The following is a 21,432-nucleotide window of genomic DNA, read 5'->3' as shown; positions in this document are numbered from 1 at the left end:
CGGAGAAGTTTGGAAAAGTGATAAATACAGATATACCATTCCGTATTTCATTAATTTCAAAAAAATTCTGAATTAGTTCCAAACACAGATTATAGTATCCAATCAGTATTAAGGAGCTTTGGCTTCGTTAAGATCAAAGACGTTACATGGCTGATTTCTCAATTCACCTTTTCTACTTGAAGTTCCATTCAGCACAAATTTGAAGGAACCACCCAGATTTCTGGACGTGCATGCCTAAAAGAATTCCTTAATTACAGATCTATCAGATGTCGCTAACCAGAAAAAGGAACGTAGACAGTTGCAGCACTTGCTCCTCCCAGGCTGATAGCCACATTAAAAATTAAAATCTGTTGCTGGTGAACACCTCCACTTTTTCCTATATTCACAGTATACATTATATTGGCGATTCTCAACCTTGGCACTAGTGACATCTTGGGCCAGGTTATTCTGCGTTGTGGGGAGCTAGCCAGCACGCTGATGGATGTTTAGCAACAATACTGCCTAAACAACTAGATGGCAGTAGCACCACTCTCCTTCTCCTCCCTCCCCCCACGCCCTCACCAGGTTGTGACAACCAAAAATGTCTCCAGGCATTGCCAAATGTCCATTAGGGGTGAAACTGTCCCTGGTTGAGAACCACTGAATTAATTGTGTGTCATTAATGGAGAGTTATGAAGATTGTCTTTCCTTCTTTCCAACTCATTTTTCTGACCTAAATCAGTTTAAAAATATCATATATTCTCATCAGAGTAGGATACCTACCTAAAAGACAATATATCTACGTGGGTTGGTCAGTAAAATTATGGTTTCCCCAAGACGTCTTTTTGTACTTTTGTGCATACAGTATTAGAAAGAACCCTTGACAAGATGAAGTTATACAATCTCATCCAACCAATGATCTCACTTCCATGCTCACACTTTTACTATTAAGCAAAAACAGGCACATTTTCAAATATTGATTCCAACTAATGTCTGATCCTAACAGGCATGATCTTATCAAGGTTCCACTATAATAGAAGGAGTGTCAGAGTTAAACAGAATAGGCTGGGATAAGATCGCAATCTTCCTCACAATGATGTGATGGTATCACAGAACGGGGATAGTATTCTAAGTAATTATCATTAATAGATCCTGGCACAGGAAAGAGCAGGCCTGACTGGGGTCTAACAAATTCGAGTGGGATAAAACAAGGTTGTTGAGAACCAGAGTTTAAGGCACTAGGTGTTCTATAAGTCATTTTTTAAAGTTTAAAATACTAGATTTTAAGTGAACAGGTAAGTGTAGAATGATTTTAGCACGATGAACATGTAAGGGGAAAAATGCCCCTTTATTATTGATACAGGTGCATTCATTTGTCTTTTTGCCCATTGCATCCATTTTAGTTATTTCTATGCTTTGATCTAATTAGAGTACTTATAAACAGGTTAGTTCTAGCTTCTGAACGAGGCTAAATGCATTTGCTATTTGCAGTCTACCAGACATCAATCTGATAAATTAATCTCCATCACAAGAAATAGGAAAGGTTTGTTTATATTCCTTAAGTCCTTGGCCCAGCTTTAGTATATTCTTATGACACTATGTAAGGCATCTGAATGCAGAAATGGTTCAAAAATAGCTTTTTAAACTTTTAAATTTAAGATCTTCGTACTGCACTGATTCACTCATTCTCTGGCCCCTATGCCCTAGTACAAAAAAACTCATGATTATCACTTCGTTGTCTATTTCTCAACAAAGTAGGTAAGTACATGCAATCTACAAAAAAGTCAGGATGCCTTTTGCCTTTTTTAACTCATTAATGACCCTTTAATAGACTTCATGGCATCTAGTAGAAGATTTTATTTTCTGGAAGGTCTATTATATAAATCCGTTGCTGCTTACTGCGATTTTTATGCTTGTTACATAGAGCTAAATAAATATTTGCAGGAAAAAAAGATCCTAGTGATCATTAGTACAAATAATTAATAGAACACAAAGGTTTTTGCTGGAAACCTACTTTTTCACTCTGAATAGGTCACTACTCCCTTTTCTTTCATAAAAGAGAGAGAAAAATTCCTTTTCTTACCACTATGACACACCATTTAATATAAAGCAAGCAAAACTAAGGGGATTAATTAGTAAATGTGACCAAAAGGATGTTTCTCTCAGAGAGCTTTTTCATATACATTGAAATCACGATTATAATTATTACTAGCACTGTTATTATTCTTAGTCACACTCTGTCCAGACTTTTCTGGGAGGGGGGAAAAGCCAAACTATATCTTAGTTTGTGTTTCTTTTCTCAAATGGGTGATTAATTACAGGTGCTGAAATCTTTTGGATAATCACCGAGGATGAATGCATCGTTGAAATCAGCAGGACATGGAGAACTCTAAATGCTACTAGTGTTAACATGGTAAAGCAAAACAGAACATTCTACACTTTGTATCTTGTCTAAAAATAATGCAGTCATTGACCTTAACTTTATCAAACTGGTCCCATCATCAAGGTCAAATACAACAGTAAATAACTTCAGTTGGATAGGAGCATACCATAAGTATTTATGATACAACTATATCTGTACCTTGCAGTTTTCTACAGAAAGGACTCATAAATAAAAATTAATATTTTTTCAGTAAACACTTTTAATTTTGAAATAGATTAGTGAAATTTGGCAAAGACTTCAGATACAAAGTGTATCTATCCACTGTTTAGCCTTTTTTCCACAACCTCCATTTCTGCCTCAACATCATAATATCTAATAAACATGGACAAATCCCAAATATGTATCTAAAGAGTTGTTATCAGCGTATCCCCTCACATGTTTGGAGATATTCTCTTTTTTTTTTAACCAAAGAAAAGAGGATGTATTGGAGGCAATTCAGAAAGTCCTTAGACTCTAATTTTTAGGATAGACATCACTGATGGGTAATGGTTGGATGGATACTGAGGCCTTCTGGGTCTAGAGAATCATTTTACATCTGTGTGTAAGACCAGATGAAGAGATAGGAAGAGCACAGGTGTGGTGCTAGTTTTCCAGACTCGGCACACTTCACAAGAGTTAGCCATTGGCTTGGTTCACAGAATGGCAGGAATGTTAAGCAGGCACAGCTATATTTGAATCTCTCTTAGAAACTTCCACAATGAATCCTGCTAATTTCTCTCTCCAGTTTCCATTTTGCAACAATGAATTAAACAAAGAAAGGAAACTACTATCTGAAAAAAAAATTCATCAGTTTGTGGAAAGATACATGGAAAAACTGATGTTTGTTCCTTCACACACTAACGGGATTTATGCAAAGAGAAAGCAAATGCCACATAGTGAGACTAGGGGCTGACTCTGTTGCCAACAGGCTCATCACTATTTTTCATCTTTGTAACACATACTCACGATATGCTCTTTTTTCTTCACCCTGCTAATCAGGGCAGTGGTACCTGATAATGGATGATTGACTAAAGAAATCAAGATTGAACTTATTCCCTGAGGCACACTGTACCTCAGATCAAAGAGTGCACGTGTGGCATCCTGAAAATGCAATCCCGCTGCCCTCACCTCTCAACTCCCTGACACAGGAACCAAAGACAATCATCCTTATAAATCAGCGGTACTGTCTCTAAAGAGGGAGCAAAGGATTAGAGGGAGAAATTGGAGATCTGGACTGACTGAATTATATAAATTCTTTTTAAAAAAGCTTAAAGCTAGTTTTTACTTTCTAATCCAACTTTCCATATTCTAATCTCAGTGACAAATTAAGAACAGCCATGTTGGATGATAAATGCTTAAAACCAAGATAATCTGTTTGTAGAAGAATGAATAGAGTCTGATCCAAAGATTTTGCTGTATCACAAATGCAGTGCTGTTTAGTCCAAGAATTTGACAGAAATACAGGTGTTAAAATATTTTTTAAAAAATCTGTAGCACCTTTAATTACATTGTCATTAAAAAAAACCTACTTCCTTTCTTTAGCTATTTCGGAAGTCATCATATTTCATTGAATGCATGGTTAATAGAAAATATTCTAAAGAAGGCTTACCTACCATTTCATAAATAAGAGCACACAGAATAATAACAAACTTCATCCTGATTTAGGCTCAGATTTTTAATGGCATAAAGAGCATTATAAATATCAATGGAAACTATAAAAATGTAATTAATACCTGTGGAGTTATGAAGTTACTGCTGTTTTACCAGTTTTCTAGTATACCCAATTGCATTCAATAAACAGCATTCTTCTCAAAGCATTAGAAAGAAACTCATCTCCAACTTAAACAACTCTAGTGAGCATTCAGTCACTTCACAGTGGAATCTGCTTTATTCCCACATACCCCAATGATGAAAGCACTTCTCTGTTACCAATAGAGTATTAATATTAATATCCAGGGGAAGTGCTATGGAATTCAAGACTTTTACCATGTTGGTTTAGTAGTTAAGTTTTTTTAAATTCTATTATTTCACAATTGGTCAAAATGAATTATGTAGATTTTGAGATGAGTCACATCTGCAAAATGGAAGCAAACTACTAAGAAGCTTTTAAGTGCTATATACATTATGAATATTCTATTATTTGATGGTATGAACACATTCAGCTCTCATTACAATGCATTTCAGAAGAAACTAGGGTAAAATAATACAGTAAAATAAGGTAAGTGAAAGATTGTAGTAACTGATCAGCTAAAATGGACTGACTGTACTTTTCCTTCTTTCTACTGATTTCCCTTCAACTTGAAGATAACTGCATATGAGCTAGCAAAACATAGTTGTGCAACCATGGACCTTCCAGGGCCAGTTCAACTGACCCCATCTCTTATCAACGGAGTGATTAAGAATCGTCTTACAGAAAATATGCAAAGTCACATAGCCAGAGCATGCACAAAGGAAGAAATCTTGACCTGAAATGACCGCAGAACCAAAGATCCTCCTTCCCACAGAGCCCAAGGACTGGTACACGACCAGAACTTGAAAGTCAGACTCATCAGAAGTGAAGGGTCCCTCATTCAGGAAGATCTGGTGTTACAATTCTTTCCCTACCTCATCAAAAAATGTTTAGGACCCTATCATAAAACTTTAGAACCTCATCATAAATATTCAGAACCCTGTCATAAATGTATAAAATGTTACCATAATGTTCGAAGCCCATCAATCAAAATCCAACCCACCAGCATTTCCACAAGCCAGCCTGTTCTCCCTCACCTCTTAAATTTCACCCCAAATCCTGAATCGGGGAGACAGATCTGGGGGCACATGTCCCCTGTTCTCCCTGCAGATCGGTCTCGCAAAATAAAGATGATCTCTTTTCCCAAAGGCTGATGTTGTAATTAATTGGCTGTTCATGTGCATCAGGCAAGAGAACCCCAATTTTGTGTGGTAACAGTTGGAGAACTATTGAGAAGATGCAACTAAGACAGTAGGCTCCCTGTTCCTTTGGACGCTGTCAAACCAACTGAAAGCAGAAGACTTGCTTCTGTTTTCAAAGCCTTTAACAGCTAATTAGGTATAAAAATAATGATGAAAAAGTGAGATCCCTTTTGTTCCCTACAATGTGAGTGGTATGTAAGATATGCAGCAAATATTAGCAATGGTTTATAACAATGATATTGCTACCAAACCACTCTGTTTCTTAAGTCTAGAGATTAACATTGAAAAATAAAGACACAATTTAGTATCCCTAATTCAATTAAATTGTGTGAATCTTGTGTAATCATAAAACACTTATCATACCATCTTGATGAAGGTTAGACAGTTCTCAATAATTCAGGCTCATGGAGAATACAGAATAAGGAGAAACGAAAACACAGAAAATCAAATAATATGAGGGAACACTTTATTGCTTGCATATTTTTTTCATTTCTCACATTTTCTTTTTCTTTTCTTACCATATTTGCCACTAACTAAATTGAGTCTTCCTATAAAGCTCTAGGTGGTCAAGAATTTTAAACATCTTCTTCATCCTGCAGATTTATATAACTAAATGTTCCAAGTTACCTATTAGAGCACTTAAAATATTCTTATGAAAATTTGACAATTGTGTGATTTGCCATGAGATAAAATAACGAAATTATGAGAAAGAAATAATGTTAGAAACACTATCAATATTTATAATGTTGTCTAATCTATGATGGGAAAATAATGACTAAGTCTGTGTAACTCATTCAACAATAGAAGAGTGCTTTACTTCATGAGATTTTTTTATTTAAGAAAGTTGAGTATAAACAAAATAAAATTAAGATATAATCTTATTTGTTGGCTTAAAAATAAGCTTTTATTGTGTGTGTGTATGTGCATGTGTGTGCCTGTGTACTTGGGAATGTGACTTTTTGTGTGTGAGATTTGTTCAAAGCAATATATAAAGATTATAGATGGAATTCGGTTATATTTAAATACTCAGACAAGAAGTAATTCTGTTTGATGAGAATTTAGATTTTTGTGCCCCACTTCTTAGCAGAGTGTCTGACATATAGTGCATACTTAATAAATATGAAGTCAAGTTTTCATTCAAGACATCTAGCACAACATATCTAACATTAGAGAAAGAGATTTTAGTTATTCAATTGCTAGTAAATAACAGCAGGGCAAGACCATTAAAATAGTTATGAAATAATAGAAATAATTGTTCCACTACCCCTCTCACTCGGCTATAAAGAAGATAAAAATAACACACCACTTGGAAGGCACACAATTTTGTAGGATGGATTAGTTAGAGTGACAAGTTAAAATGGATCCATCTCCACTCTTTCATCCAGACCCTTATGTAACCAATAGCCAAAAGTTTAGATTGTGCTCCTTCTAGTAAGTTTATTTAATGATTAACTTCAAATAAAAATGACCACATGAAAAAATCTGAAGGCTCTTCACAAATGCAAAGTATGAGTATTATTATCCAAATAGATCTATTCTTCCAGAGCTTTTTTAGGAAGAAAACGTTGTGCTTTGAAATGACACTGGTAAATATGTGACTTTCCTTCTAGTTTATCTTTTCTCATACTTGCCTACAGACATTCTTTTAAACAAAAGTTAAGAGTCTGAGTTAAACTCACCAAAACAAGCAGATTAAAGTGGAAGAGGGAGTCTCCCTCTATCAGCCAGGCCTCAGCAGCGGGGGCACACGGCACCTCCAGGCCCTCCTAACTGAGCATCGAACTATCCATGGTATGTGAGGTCACTGCCTATCATTCATCCCGTTGACAAACACTTTGCTTTTGACTCGTTATGCCTGTATGTTTATTTATAACATGCCAGGACAACAGTGGAATGAATGAAAGAAAATCCCAGCAGCAACTATAAGCCTAAAGATGCTTAAAGATAACAGCCTGTTACAAGATGCCAACTTTACTGCTCTCCGTTTTTATTATTGCTGTGTGCTATAAAATCCTGGTTCTATTTCTCTAAAGCTTCAGCTGTCTTTTAAATTTTTTTTCCGTCATGGATAAGAATGACTTTATTTTAGTTGTCCTGGGAACAGTAGATCAGTTTCTAAAGCTCACTAGAATTTTCTTAGCTGTATGAATTTTTTGGAAACATTTAATGTGTATTTTTTTAAATCCAGAGCAAAAATAGCACATTTATCCCCTTTCAAAAATCCCGATAAATAACTAAGGTACATTAGTCTCCAAAACAGCTTAACTGAACCATATGTGGATCCAAAAGCCTGCCAAAATGGAATCAGCATTATAAAAGATAGTTTCATATTTCATCTAGCCATAAAATAGGAACCTACAGTATAGAAAATGTATTGGCCACTTGCACAGAGCTCACGATGACAATGGCACAGGAATTCATTGTCAGCAGATGAAAAGTGACCTTCATACATACTCTGGGAGGTTTCTTGAGTTTTGCTTTTTTCCTTTTTGTCTTTTTGACCGAGATGGACTAATCACAGATTATGGAGCAAATAACCTAAAACAGCATCTTGAACCTCGGCCTCTCTGACAGTCACAGAATTTCGCCATCAAAATATTTCACTAGAAAATCTTCAAGAAGCAGCAGAAGGTTTGGCACTGAACCCTTAGGATCCCATTAAGGGCCTCTGTTGTGTTCCATAGCTTTTCTGGTCCAAAACAGCACACTCTACTCCCACAGATCTCTCGAAAGCCATTTTGAATCCTCTTTTCCTTATCAGGCTGATACAGACCTGCATCATCCTCGGAGCCTTTTGACAGGGGCTACAACAATTCGGGGAGGGGGGTGATACAACTGTCCATTGTTTCCTTTCACAAAACCCTGCCACAGGGCGCAGATTAACACCAAAAAATAGATGGCTGCAACCAAACAGAAACATTTTTCAGAATGCCTCCACCTGATTAATGAAGTCACGGAGCCGACCACTGTTGGACTTCCATCACGCACTCTTCCTCCCTCGCCCCTTCTCCTCCTGGAGTATCAGCAGAGATGGGCAACACTTCTGGAAATGCCTGCTTCCTTTGAAGAGTTGTCGTTTTCACACAGTTTTAAAGAAATGCAACAATTATAAAACTGCCCATGTTCCTTGCTGAAAATATTCAGAAAAAGGACACATTCTCTTTTCACCGTCTCTGGACTTCTTTAATGAAAGCAAATGCTATCTTTTTTTTTTCCCTGTAGATACTTCACTGGACACGTACTTGTACCCTGATGCTTATCTCAGAAGCACATGGGAACATCACTAGGCACCTTAAATGAACTAGTGTGCTACACATGCCAGCTAGCAGTGACTTGAAGATGCAAGTTGGTAATGCCACATCCAAGATTAATATCAGAACCCAAGGTGACCCTTGCTGCTCCTGTCTGTGGGATAATGCTCACACAGAGGGTAATGAGAAACAGTATTTGTTTGACTTCTTAATAAAAGCTCAAACTTAAGACAGGCGAAATGGCTTTGCTCTTCCAAACTCTGTTGCTTTCTCCATATTTCACGGTGCATCACTGTCTATTATGACTGCCTTATTCACTCCTTTCTGCACTGAGCTCTAAAATGCCATAAATAATGAAAGAATTGAGTTAACATTTTAAAATATAAACCTAACTCAAAAGTGAATCAGACAGGGTAAATTACTTTTCCAATTGTCTAAAATCCCTAATCACACACCTCAGAAATGCTTTCTAAAGAATAACTCCTTGCAGAAAGAAAACACAAAGAAACCAGGATAATTCAAAAAGCAATTTGACCACTTAACCTTCCTTTCTCTTCCTAAAAATATACGTTTTTCACTGTTTCTGTGGTGATTGTGTATTTAGATGATAAATGCTCTAAGTACATACCTTCTGCTTCTCTAGGCTCTGAGTTCTCAGAATACTCATGCTCGCCAATCAGTAAAGTGTGAGTGTGTGTGTGTAAATACATCTGTGCACACGTGTATGAAGATGTATATGTACGATGACAACCAATGTGCTTTTTAAATACGTTCAGAGAGGGGACAGAAGAGAAAAGTTTGGATGCACTGCTTGGGGAATTAAAGGAATGAGTAATCTACTTTCTATTCACAGGCATAATAAGAGATAATCTAGGTTCGTCTAACAATCTGTATATTTTTCGAAGTGACTAAATGTATATAATTTTATATAATTTTACAAGTGTAAAGCTCTTAGTGTAAGGCTGGTAGAATAACCTCCATTTGATAAATGATGAAACTGAGAGCATGTGTGATTACCCAAGACAGCATATCCACTTTGGATAATAACAGTTGGGATGAGAATCAGGCAACTCTGACCACATCATGGGCTCTGTCCCATTTCTGATCTTTACAATGTATTAGTGTATGTTTCTCAAAATTCCTAAAGAAGGAACACTCAGCAAACAATCTCCTTCTGGTCCCTAATTTCCATTAGATTCTGTATAACTCATTTCTTCTTTCTCTATCTTTACAACTAATTTCTAAGTAAATTAATCAAGAAGTTATTGATCATCTCCTATGTGGTAAATCTTATCTACCTTCAGAAATAAGAATAAAATATATCTCAATTTCACAACTGTCTTTTACTTATCAGTCAACCTTTGATTTTGTTTATGAGGCTTTATAATGTATGATTTAGTTTTTTATTCAAATTAATTGGATTATCTTTTGTGATTTCTTTCATTGCTCTTATCATTTGAAAGTCCTTCTCTATCCAGAGGTCAGGTAACTATTTATGCAAATTACCCATAGTGGTAAACAGCCTCTGAGTGGCCCCCAGTGATTCCAGGCTTGGTTTCCAGCCCTTGTGCAATCCCCTTCCCTTCAGTGTGGGCTAGACCTACTGACCCCATTCTAATGAACAGAATTCAGCAAAAGTGACGGAATGCCGCTTCCAAGATTAGGTTACTAGAAGACTGTGGCTTCCATCTTGGGCTCCTTCTCTTGCTCTCTCATTTGCTTGTTCGAAGAGAAACTGCTGCCATGTTGTGAGTTGCTCTCTGCAGAGGCCCACGAGGTAAGAAACTGAGTCAATAACCATGCTAGTGAGCATGCAAACAGATCTTCCTCTAGTTGAGCCTTCAGATGACACCACAGCCCTGGCTGCCATTTTACTTTTTTTTTCTTAAAAATTAGCACCTGAGCTAACATCTGTTGTGAATCTTTTTTTTATTTCCTTCTTCTTCTCCCCAAAGTGCCCCAATACACAGTTGTATATTCTAGTTGTAGGTGCTCATAGTTGTGCTATGTGGGACGCCACCTCAGCATGGCTTGATGAGCGGTGCCATGTCCACGCTCAGGGTCCGAACTGGCGAAACCCTGGGCCCTGAAGCGTAAGGGGTGAATTTAGTCACTCGGTCACAGGACCGGCCCCCCCTGGTTGTCATTTTGATGCAGTCTTGTGAAAGATGCTATGCCAGAGACACCTAGATAAGCTGTGTTTATATTTCTGACTCTCAGAAACTTGAATAAAGAATATGAGAAAAACCACAGGCTTACACACATAACCCTATGCTTGACTCTGGTTTCCTGACCCTTAAAATAGAAGGAGAAATAAAACATATAAAATGGCCCAAGACATACAAATCATTAGAATCAAGAAGCCACAGTTTTGTCAAACTAGGCCAAAGGATTTTATGAGAAAAGTGATGTAAGAGCAAATGAACAACGAAGAACAATGTTAAATCCAATACTTAAATTAATGAGTAAAAGAGATGTTAATCTTAAAGAGTTTCTCAAATAATTTCATGTTTCCAAAAGCATTTAAGAAATATTACTTTATTTTTCTTTTATTACAAATATATGCAAGAATTCTTGCCTCTAGACCATGATACAATGTCAACACAGAACCATGTAGGAGTGGTTTGGACAGTCTTACTCACAAACTTGCCTATACCAGGAAAACCGCGTATGATACAAGACTGTCAGTGCAACTGAAGGCTACTGTTAAATTATGATACTTGATTAAAGGTGTCCTGGGAATAACTATTGATAATTAGTTTAAAGACAGAGTCCAATATCTTATAATATTTTATGATATATTTAAAGAGTTATTCCTAAGTAATATTGATTTTTTAAGACTATACTGAAGGAATACAAAATAGTACTTATGTCCATTCTCTCACAGTTATCACCTCCAAGTTACTGAATGCATTAATTTTCATGCCAGCTGAGATCACTGCTAAACCCCCTCATAACATTGGAACAATATTTATTATAACTATGCAGATAACAGGTAAGTGCACAATGCCAAACCGACTGTTGTAAAAAGAGTTGTGGAATGGCAAGTCTTCAAAAAAATCAAGGAGAAGGACTTTAAAAGGTGTGCCAGATAAAGCAACAAATAACAGAAGAAAGTTCTAGTCAACTATTCAAATAATTGCTCCTTACAGTGCTTTCTCATTTTAACTTCTCCAGCCAAAATATTTTTCAAGCTTTATATTCTATACTATGTGTTATGAAAACAATAGAACTATGTTTTGCAAAACAATTCCTCACCAACCAAGCAGCTGATAGACTTCCCTTAGGGAGCAGATTCTGTCGGTATCCCCTGAGGGACCCTGAAGAGTGAAAAAGATATGCAAACAGGGACAACTCCACAAGGAGTATCTGGAGCTATAGACCAATAGCCAAACTTCATCTTTCAGCCCTATACTCTTTGGGAAAGGTAGTGCTACGCATTCATCTCTTGAACTTTATACATATACTCTTCTCAGCAGAGCAACTTTGACCATATGATGATGATATGAACAACTATTCCTTCCAGATATGATTAAATTAACAACATAATATGGAATTGTTTTAACAACTCATGAAAAGATCATCTTCAATAAAAGTTCTCCTTGGAAATCTAGGAAGGAGAAACAAGAATAATTTTAAATAGAGAAAAAGATGATTTTTGTTTATTCAAACTTAGTACTATTCAAACTTAGACCTAAGTATACGTAAATAGGTTTAGCTATGTATCATGACCCAAAAGCAAAAGTATGTTTAAATTTCAGGAATAGGCAAGTAAGTTTTATGGTAAGGAATTATGTCTTTGAGTTCCTACCTTTCAAATCCAAGTCAAACATAAAGAACCTGGACAGACTTCACCAGCAGAGGAAAAAGTAAGTCAAAGGGAGATTTAGGTTAGCAGGCAGACTAGCTATACACAAAAGAAGTATCTTGGAAGCAGGTACTAATTATCAGGAAAGGTGCAATTTATGTTTTCATTTCAACGTTATTTTCCCATATTACAATATGATCCCATCCACTGCCAACATCATAACTCTGCCTACTTTGTGATGCAATCAGTCCCCTCAGATCCATATGCAATTGACCTGATTTGCTTCTACAGATTTGAATTGTGAAATAATTCTTTGGAGTTTGGTTTCTGCCTTTCTGACTCATTCTACAGGAGGCCTTTACTAACTTGGGACTCCATACCCACCTCTCCCCTCTCCCTGAGCACTCCTCTCTTCCATGAACAAACAAACAAAAATCCCACTCTAATTCTAGAAACCAGGCCAACACGTCATTTTCTAAGGCTCTGCTGCATTAAATGTCTTGCCTCATGTCTTCGAGCAGCCTCCCTGTCCACTCAGTTTCCATTAATTCTCCACAAAGCAGATACGAGTATAAGAGAAGCCATGATCTTGGCCTCCCTAAGGGACAAATCTACAACCTCCATCAATAATGAATCTAACCAACATTTCCCAAGGGGAATGGGGTACAATTAAAAAGGTTATAAGTCCTTGCACTACTAGAACCTAAGGGCGTCTGTGAATGAAACTGGCTTAAGCCCAATTAGAGGAATCAGTACATTTGTCTTCTCTTGGAACAACCCTGCTCTTACTGTTCCCATCAATTCAGTATAAATCTGACTGATCTTATCCAAGAAGTTAATAGAAAATTGCTCACAGTGGGCGACTGCCACCTCAGTTTCCAAGCAGAGACAGATGGAATTTCCCAGATGGTTTGTCACTGGAAAGTGCGATGCTGGATGAGACTTCACAGAAAGCATGGTAGAGCAGAACACCTTCTTGGCCTTCACCCATGTCATAGTGAGGGATCGAAAACTCATTCTGTTGTAAACAAATCATAATTGCCTCAACGGGCTCAACACCTCGTCCTCCTTAACTGCTTCAAAGGGTTGCAAATCTTACACTGAAATTAGTCAATATTTATCAAGAAGCCATCATGAGCATATCTCCTTATTTGGTAAAAAACTGAAGAAATAGATATAGTTGTCTTGCCCTACTGAACTTTACACTTAAATGAGATCAAGGAAAAACAAACATATAACGAAATAAAACAGGCATAAGACAGCATTAACTGTGGTAATAGTATTGCTAAGTTAGGTACATGCAGTAAGATCTCAGAGGAAACAGGAGAACTGGGTACAAAGACTAGAGGAAAATGCAAGGATCCTGGAAAGAGAGATGTGTATCATTCACTGATACTGCGGAAAAGTTAAAACAATAATTTACTCACTCTTTAAATGTTATTTATTGAGCCCTTGCCATAAGCCAGACATTGTTCTAGGTAGGAAGAATACAAAAATAAAAGACAAACAAGGAGCATACAGTCTGCAGGGGAGACAGACAAGTAAACAGACACCATTATATGATGAAAGCTCTTACCCTAATAAACCTAGAGCATCATGGAAATACATGAGGAATGCATATCTGTGCCAGACTGAAGGCTTTAAGGAAGGTCTCCTTTGTTGTGACTCTGAGCTAAGTCTAAGTAAGAATTGGAGTTAGTGTGAGGAAGAGGGAAGAGCGGGGGCTTTGGGCTTCCAAGAATGATGAAACAGCAAGGCCAAAAGCACAGAGATGTGAGAAAAGAGCATATTCAGAGCTCTACAGGGAGTGGAGGTTGACTGAAACCTACACTGAACGTGGAAAAGGGGTAAGAGCTAAGGAGGTGAGTATCACAAAAGGCTTTGCCAAGGAGTCTGGGTTCTCTTGTGCCCTTTAGGATGATTTTAAGCACAAAAATTGCTAGTTTTGTTTAGGGAACACACTGTCTTTTGGGTAAAGAAAAAGGAGACAAGAAGAAAAGCCAGGAAGAACAGTTAGAAGAATAACATGTAATCAAGGAGGAAACGATGGAGGTTTCAACTAAGCAGTGGTAGGAGAAATACCAAGGAGAGAACAGACATTAAGAAAGCAGGAGTTATGGTACTTGGTTTGTAGAAGAGAAAAGGAGAATCTTGAAAGACGTTTGACTCTGAGTGGAAGGAAAAAGTGAGGGTAGTGTTACAGGAAATAAAAGAGAGGGGTGTGTGTGTGTGTGTAACTACGTGTGTAAATAGACATTTGAGATGTGAGAGAAGGGAGAGGTAGAAATGGAAAAAAAAACCGTGGAATAACTTATAGAATGAACTTCCTGCAGAGGCAGGAAAGAAGGTGCAAAGAGTTAGGGTCAAAGGTGACTAAAAGCTAGAAGTCAGGGAGAAGATAGAGAGACAGAATCTGTGGAAACAGTAATAAACTCTCCTTACATCTGTTTAGTTGGAGGAAGTCAGTGGGAAAGGCTTGCAAAACAGCTGAAATGTGCTATGAGAGAAAGGGTAAAAAGCCAAGGTTAGAGATTTTTTAATTTAAATGTCATTTGTAAATTAGTAGCTGAAGCTTTGCAAGTGGATAAGCTCCCTGGGGCACTGGGAACAGAGGGAAAAGAGAAGAAAGGCCAGAGTGTTTTGGGAAACACGCACAGTTAAATTCAAAAGAGCCAAGACCCAGAGAGAGATGAGAAGTAGAAAAGTATGGTAGTCCTCAGCCCAGATTAAAAGGAATATTAAGAAGGAGGATATCATTCACAATGTCAACATAAATGAAAAGAAATAAAAGACCCCAAAAGAAGTCATGCCTAGGCAAAATTATAAATTATATCATTGAGATGGTGAAGATGGGAGGGTATGGGTGGAATCAGTCAGAATGCTTGTGGTAAGGAAATTGTTAGACTAGATTTTTATTTTAAAGAGCATTTATTGAATACCTATCACATGCCAGGAGCAGAGGTCCAAAATTGAATAAGAAAGATTTTTAAAAGACCTATGTCCTCTAGAATTTCAACAACAATTTGGAAATTACTTTCAAATTCACTTCATTATTTTATCTTAGAGGCTGTCTTGGCACGGCTTCCGCAGACGTTTACCCTGAGACCCATTCAAGTGCAAGTAGTTCATTGGGGATATAACCTCAGAAAAATTCAGTAGAAGTGTGGAGGAGAAAGCAGGAAAGAGGAAAAAGTCCATAAAGGGTGTGTTATAAAGCCAACTGGAGCTCGATTCCACTGGCAAACTCTCAGAGACAGTGTAGAACACTTCTCATATTCTAATGGGGAGGCGAGGAAGCAGGGGTATTTATCCACCAACTTCTGTCCATCATTGGTTGAGGATTACTTCCGGAAACTTTAATTCTCCGCATTTCCAGCTTGCCTGGCTTGCAGTTGAGTTTGCTCCTGAGACTGAAAAAGAGTCCTCAAATAGAAGGTCACAGATGTTTCCACTAGGCAGCCTTTGACTATACAGGTGAATGCTGAAAACTTAGGGTTTGGGATATATTTGCTACAGGGTGTGTACAACATGAAGCCTGAAGACTCTGGCAATGAAGGAGATCAGAGATTGGTACTAGAAGAGTGAGAACTGGAAGGGGAGAAATGGAGACATAACAATTCTAATATTTTCCTATAACGTGGATCTGGAACCTCTAACTCTTTCCTCAACCACATTTCTATGATGACAATGATCTCAAAAATTTTAAGGTGCAACTTAATGCATGGATTATTTCATCATGAAGTCAATAAAATGTTGTCTATAGTACCCTTTATGATGTGTATTTCCTATTTGTAGAATTCAATGTTACAAATGCCCTATGGGAAAATAAAACAAGATTCTATTCTGATTGAACAGCATAAATAAAATAAGATTTCTCTACAAAATTTCATTTGTTGAGTTTAACAGGTTGTGAAGAGCCTACTATTATGTAGTAAGTAACCTGGGACTTTCTATTTATGTTCTATTTAATTAAGCAAGCACTTTGCATGACTCCAGCAGTTGGCTGAATAAGACTAGTTGGCCAACGACAGCTGATATATTCAAAAGCAAGAGAGGGCAAATGTCACTTAACTTCCAGATATCCAACCTTCCAAAAAATCATTGTTGTTTGATACTTATTAAGCACTTACCATGGGCTAGCATAGCAGCGATTTAGCCTATTACAAAGATCTCTGTCCTTAGGAGAAAATGGAAAAAAATCACAGGCACAACATATAAACATAGAAATTCTAAAACACCTTCAAAACAGATATTGATCACGATTTAAAGTGATTTTTAAAATGCATCCTTTGTCAGTAACCCTTTGATATTTTCAGTGAATAAAGTTGCAAGACTTTCAAAAACATAAAGTTTGTGTCACCATGATAGCTTAGTTTAAGTTATTCCTTGCCACAGAGGTGGAATGTTGGAAAGAAGGCTAGACTCACCAACTGGCTAACAATTCATTCAGGCGTGTAACACTGTACCTGAAAAAACTGAAACTTACGATCTATCATAGAGCTTTGGAGCCTGTGATGGTGTCAACTTGGAGGGTGTTTTGGATGAGATTAACATTTGAGTCAGTGAACAGAATTCTCTCCATAGTGTGTGTGGGCCTCATCCAATCAGTTGAAGCTTGACTAGAACAAAAAGATTGGCCAAGACTGGCCTCCAGGAACAACAAACTTCATCTGTGTTATTGGTTCTCATGGCTCTCTACCTGCCAGCCTTTGGACTAGAACTGCACTGTCAGCTCTCCTGGGTCTCCCACACTGCAGACTTTCAACTGGTCAGCCTCCAGAATCACTTGAGCCAATTCCTTATAATAAATCTCTGTCTCTCTTTCTCTCTCTTTCTATGTATTTATATACATGCATATACATAAACACACACATCCTACCTGTTCTGTTTCTCTGGAGAACGCCAATATAGAGTCCTTAGAAAATACTCAAATTTGGGTATATAAAACCCCCAAACATCAAAGGTCTACAGTTTTACTTGTTTAATTTGGAGTGTCTTTTTAGTTTTAAACTTGATAGATTTTAATGGGTCAATGTTTACGGGTGACTGAGCAGTAACAGTATTTAGTATTTGTTAACTCGTGCACGCTACCTCATTTAGTCTTTCCAAAAGCCCTATAAATTAGATAGCATTTTTATTCCTTAGTACAGTTAAATTTCTAAGACAGTATTTGATTGCAAAATGGGTTATGGAATCAGACTGAGTTGATCTTGGGCTAATTATTTAACTTCCCAAAGTAGCAGTTTCCGCCTCTGTTATAAAGGAGACAAATATTATCTTCTCCTGTGCTTATGTAAGGACTAAATGAAATATAAAACGTGTAAAACACTTTGACCTACATCTGGCCCAATGAAATTATTAACTATATGCTGTTGTTGCCGCTATTATTAAACCATTAAGGCATGAAGTCTCTAACAAGATAATGAGATGTGGGCAAAAGACTCTTTATTTCTACGTTCAGTGTTATATGATTCCAAGAATAACTTTCTGTCAAATCAGTTTGTTTGGTGTTTCTATACAGCCTATATTTCTTGAAATGTTCCATATACATCCAAATGCCTGGTCTGCAAAGGCTTCCTGCAGAAGGTGGCATATTGCTAATGCACTTCAAGATGGGAACTTGAAAGATAGAAAAAGGATTTGACATCTGGCATGGTGACTCAATTAATTACTGTGTTGGATTAATTAGTGTGCTGGATCTCCTGAGCCAACACCATGAGTCTGAGCAGAGTAGTATTACATCGGTTGGCGAAGAAGCAATTTTAAAGAGTGTGCTAATTCCAAATTTGATTCAAGGTTGGGTAAGGAAGGGTTAGTGGGCTATATATTTTATGATAAGGAAAATTTATCTTCATGATATAAAATACATATTAAAGTACTGTTCAAATTATAAAGAGGTAATAAAATTGTGAAGTCTTTGAATTAACTTATAACTGCTCAAATAATCTATGAAGTATTACAGGAAATACTTTGCCTGAAGTAAGAAAAAAGGAGCATACCTCTAATTATTGCATATTTTCTCCCACAGATTTTTATAAATTTAGAGTTCTTGTAAAGAAACCCCCAACCAATTTTGTCATGCTCAAACCAAGGTATAGATGCTATTGAGGAGGCAGTGTTGGTATGGTCTTCAAAAATGCAGATTCTGGAATCAAAAGGCCTAAGCCTTTATTTTCTTATCTATGAAATACAATTTTAAACAGAACCAAATTCACACAGTTGTTTTGAGGATTAAATGAGTTAATCCATTCCCAATCCTCCCTTCAGTGTCTAGAAGAGTAAGTACGCAGTGTATGTTACTCAATTGTCCTACAGTAGTATCAGCAGTGGCACTAGTAGTATTTAGTAACATGAAATCAGAAGTAAATTCTGGAAAAGAATGTTACTGCAAAAGAAAAATATTTCTAAAGTATATTTTAGCAACAACTAAGTTTAAAATAGAGAAATACACTATAGTTCAAGGAAACAACACAAATCAAATATTTAATACCCAAGACAAAAGAAGAAAACTAGGGTATTAAGATTGTTTTCTATCAAGAACTATTACCCACTTCTGGTTTTTGATACCCAAAGAGTCTTTATACACTTCAAATAGTATCAAAAATTCTGAAAACTTCATTTATGTAAATTGAATATTTTAAAAATAATAAATACGGCATAAAATAGCTTTCGAGTGGTATAGCAGTATTAAAAAATTATATCATCTGTCTAAAAAATAGGAAATTATTTCACTGGAAAACTAAACTTTCACAAACAGGTTTATTTTCCATACTACAATTTAGCATAAGCTACCAATGTATAAGTGCCACTCTACATACATAGGTAATGAAATGAAGATTAATCAAAAATTGCATTTTCATATAGATACTATTTTGGTATAGTAAAGGGGAAAATGTTCATCTCATATCAAGAATAGGTGTCACTTCAGTGGCAGTACAGTTTTGGAGAAATATTAGAGAAATGACTAAACGTTGTGTTGGTGTCTGATATGCACGATAAATAAGATAAATATCTTATTGCCTCAAACATTTTTAAAACAATACTAGAGAACCAATAGAAACTCCAAGATAAAATGGGTTTCGAACAGCATTTAACTCAACCTTTGTTTAGACAATCTTCCTCTTGCCTTTGCCTAAGAAATCAGTTGAGTTAATATTGCTCTCTCAGAGGAATCAATAGAACTATTGACAGAACTCAGCCAAGGCCTGCAGTGTTTGCAGGACCACATCCCAAACTCGTTATGAAGTAGCTTTAATTCGACTACCATGAATTAAATTGCCTAGATTATTAAATATTTAGCCTGGACTATCAATTTGTTTGGTCCTCAAACACATGTGACATTCCCTACTTCATCCTTTTATGGATAAATACATGGATTTAGGAAGTAAAAAGCACACTCCTAGAATCTCACATGTTGTTTCAAAGTTTGATGACAGATTTTTCCTATTTATTTCAATCATTACTTTTAGTTCAATCAGTAACCTCTGTCTTGTCCACACGGCACTGAATAAACAAAGATCCCCACATGTCTCAGTTTCTTTCATGTAATAAGTTGAAGACGACATTTCTTTCATGTAACAAATTGAAGAAAGAATGCAATTTTGCTGAGTCCAGCTCATTTGTCAAAATTCCTGTGGAGGTTTCCGTCCCCACAGTGTGGATGGAGTTGTTTAGCAGCCACGAGACTGTTTCTACATCAAAGGCGTTTAGAGAGAAGGACTTCCATTGCATATATACAATTTTTGGATCTTCTAAGGAATATAAAACATTTTCCTCCCCAAGTTTTATCACTTGTGTTATCACTTACAATAGGAGAGGTCCTAACGTCCTAACTCCTGGAACTTGGGAACCTTAATGTTACACGGCAAAGGGGAATTAAGAAAGCAGATGGAATTAAAGCTGCTAATCAGTTGACCTTAAAATAGGGAGATTATCCTAGATTACCCAGGTGGACCTGATGTAATCACGAGCGTTCTTAAATGTGGAAGAGGGAGACAGAGGAGTCAGAGTCAGGATGTGGATTTGAGAAAGACTCAATCAGCCATTGCTGGCTTTGAAGATGGTGGGGGCCATGAGCCAAGGGTTGTGGGCAGCCTTGAGAAGCTGGAAAAGCTAAGAAAACAGATTCTCCCCCAGAGACTCTAGAAAGGAACTCAGCCCTGTGGACACCTTGATTTAGCCCAGTGAGATTCATTTCCAACTTTGGACCTCCAGAACTGCAAGATGATAAATTTGTGTTGTTTTAAACTACAAAGTTTGCGGTCATTTGCTAAGGCAGCAATAGGAAACATATATTCAATTAAGAAATGAAGTTTAAATGTAACCAAACATCCCATCTTTCCACTACTTTTTAAAACATCTAATTAATCAGTTGTCCATATAATCTTACCTAGAGATAGACGTTCTGATCTCTGAACTTTCACAAAAAAGTTAACAACAAAAATTATGATGCTTATCATTCATCCTTGCTCTTAAAGGTACAAAGATTACTACCGAGAAATAACAAGGTTGTTTGTTTGTGTTCTTCCCATAAACCTGTAACGTATGACATTAATTTGTGTCATCTTAAAAATAAAAGCATTTGTATATATTATTAAATGCGAACAGTATTAGTCTGGCTAAGCAGATAAAGCAACAACCTAACAAATTAGCTTACTAAACAACCATTTAGTATGATCAACCTGTTTCCTACTGAATTCTGGGTATATTACTGTCAGAGACAAACCACTTGGAAAATATTGAAATTTCGTGGTCCATGAAAAAGAAAAAAACTTTTTGTTGTGATTTCCCTGGGAAGCGAGGAGAGAGAATTTCTAAGCTACGACAAAATACTGAGTCAACCATTTCAGGACATCCACATACCAAGGAATTATTATTCAGGTCCATCTTCCCAGCAAATGGCCCCCAGGTTGTTCCCACAGGAAGTTGCTGCCGACTCTGAATTTTTCGTTCCCCGTCTTTCTGAAACACCTCCAGCTCTCCTGCAGACAATGAAAACAAGAGGCGTTTTAGAGTATTTTCACCAGCTTTTTCATAAACAG

General features: G+C 36.8%; 1 protein-coding gene across 4 annotated transcripts in view; it reads right to left on the bottom strand.

Annotated features, from left to right (window-relative positions):
* ZFPM2 (zinc finger protein, FOG family member 2) overlaps positions 1-21,432 on the bottom strand; it is a 440,124-nt gene that overhangs the window by 197,229 nt on the left and 221,463 nt on the right. For all 4 annotated transcript variants that reach the window (XM_008520784.2, XM_008520785.2, XM_070630801.1 and 1 more), the window contains one exon: positions 21,254-21,372. In XM_008520784.2, the coding sequence (XP_008519006.2) occupies positions 21,254-21,372 (119 nt within the window). The remainder of the gene's footprint in view (positions 1-21,253; positions 21,373-21,432) is intronic.

This window comes from Equus przewalskii, chromosome 8 (assembly GCF_037783145.1).
Source record: "Equus przewalskii isolate Varuska chromosome 8, EquPr2, whole genome shotgun sequence".
Classification (NCBI taxonomy): Eukaryota; Metazoa; Chordata; class Mammalia; order Perissodactyla; family Equidae; genus Equus; species Equus przewalskii.
This window is presented reverse-complemented; position numbering and strand designations above follow the sequence as displayed.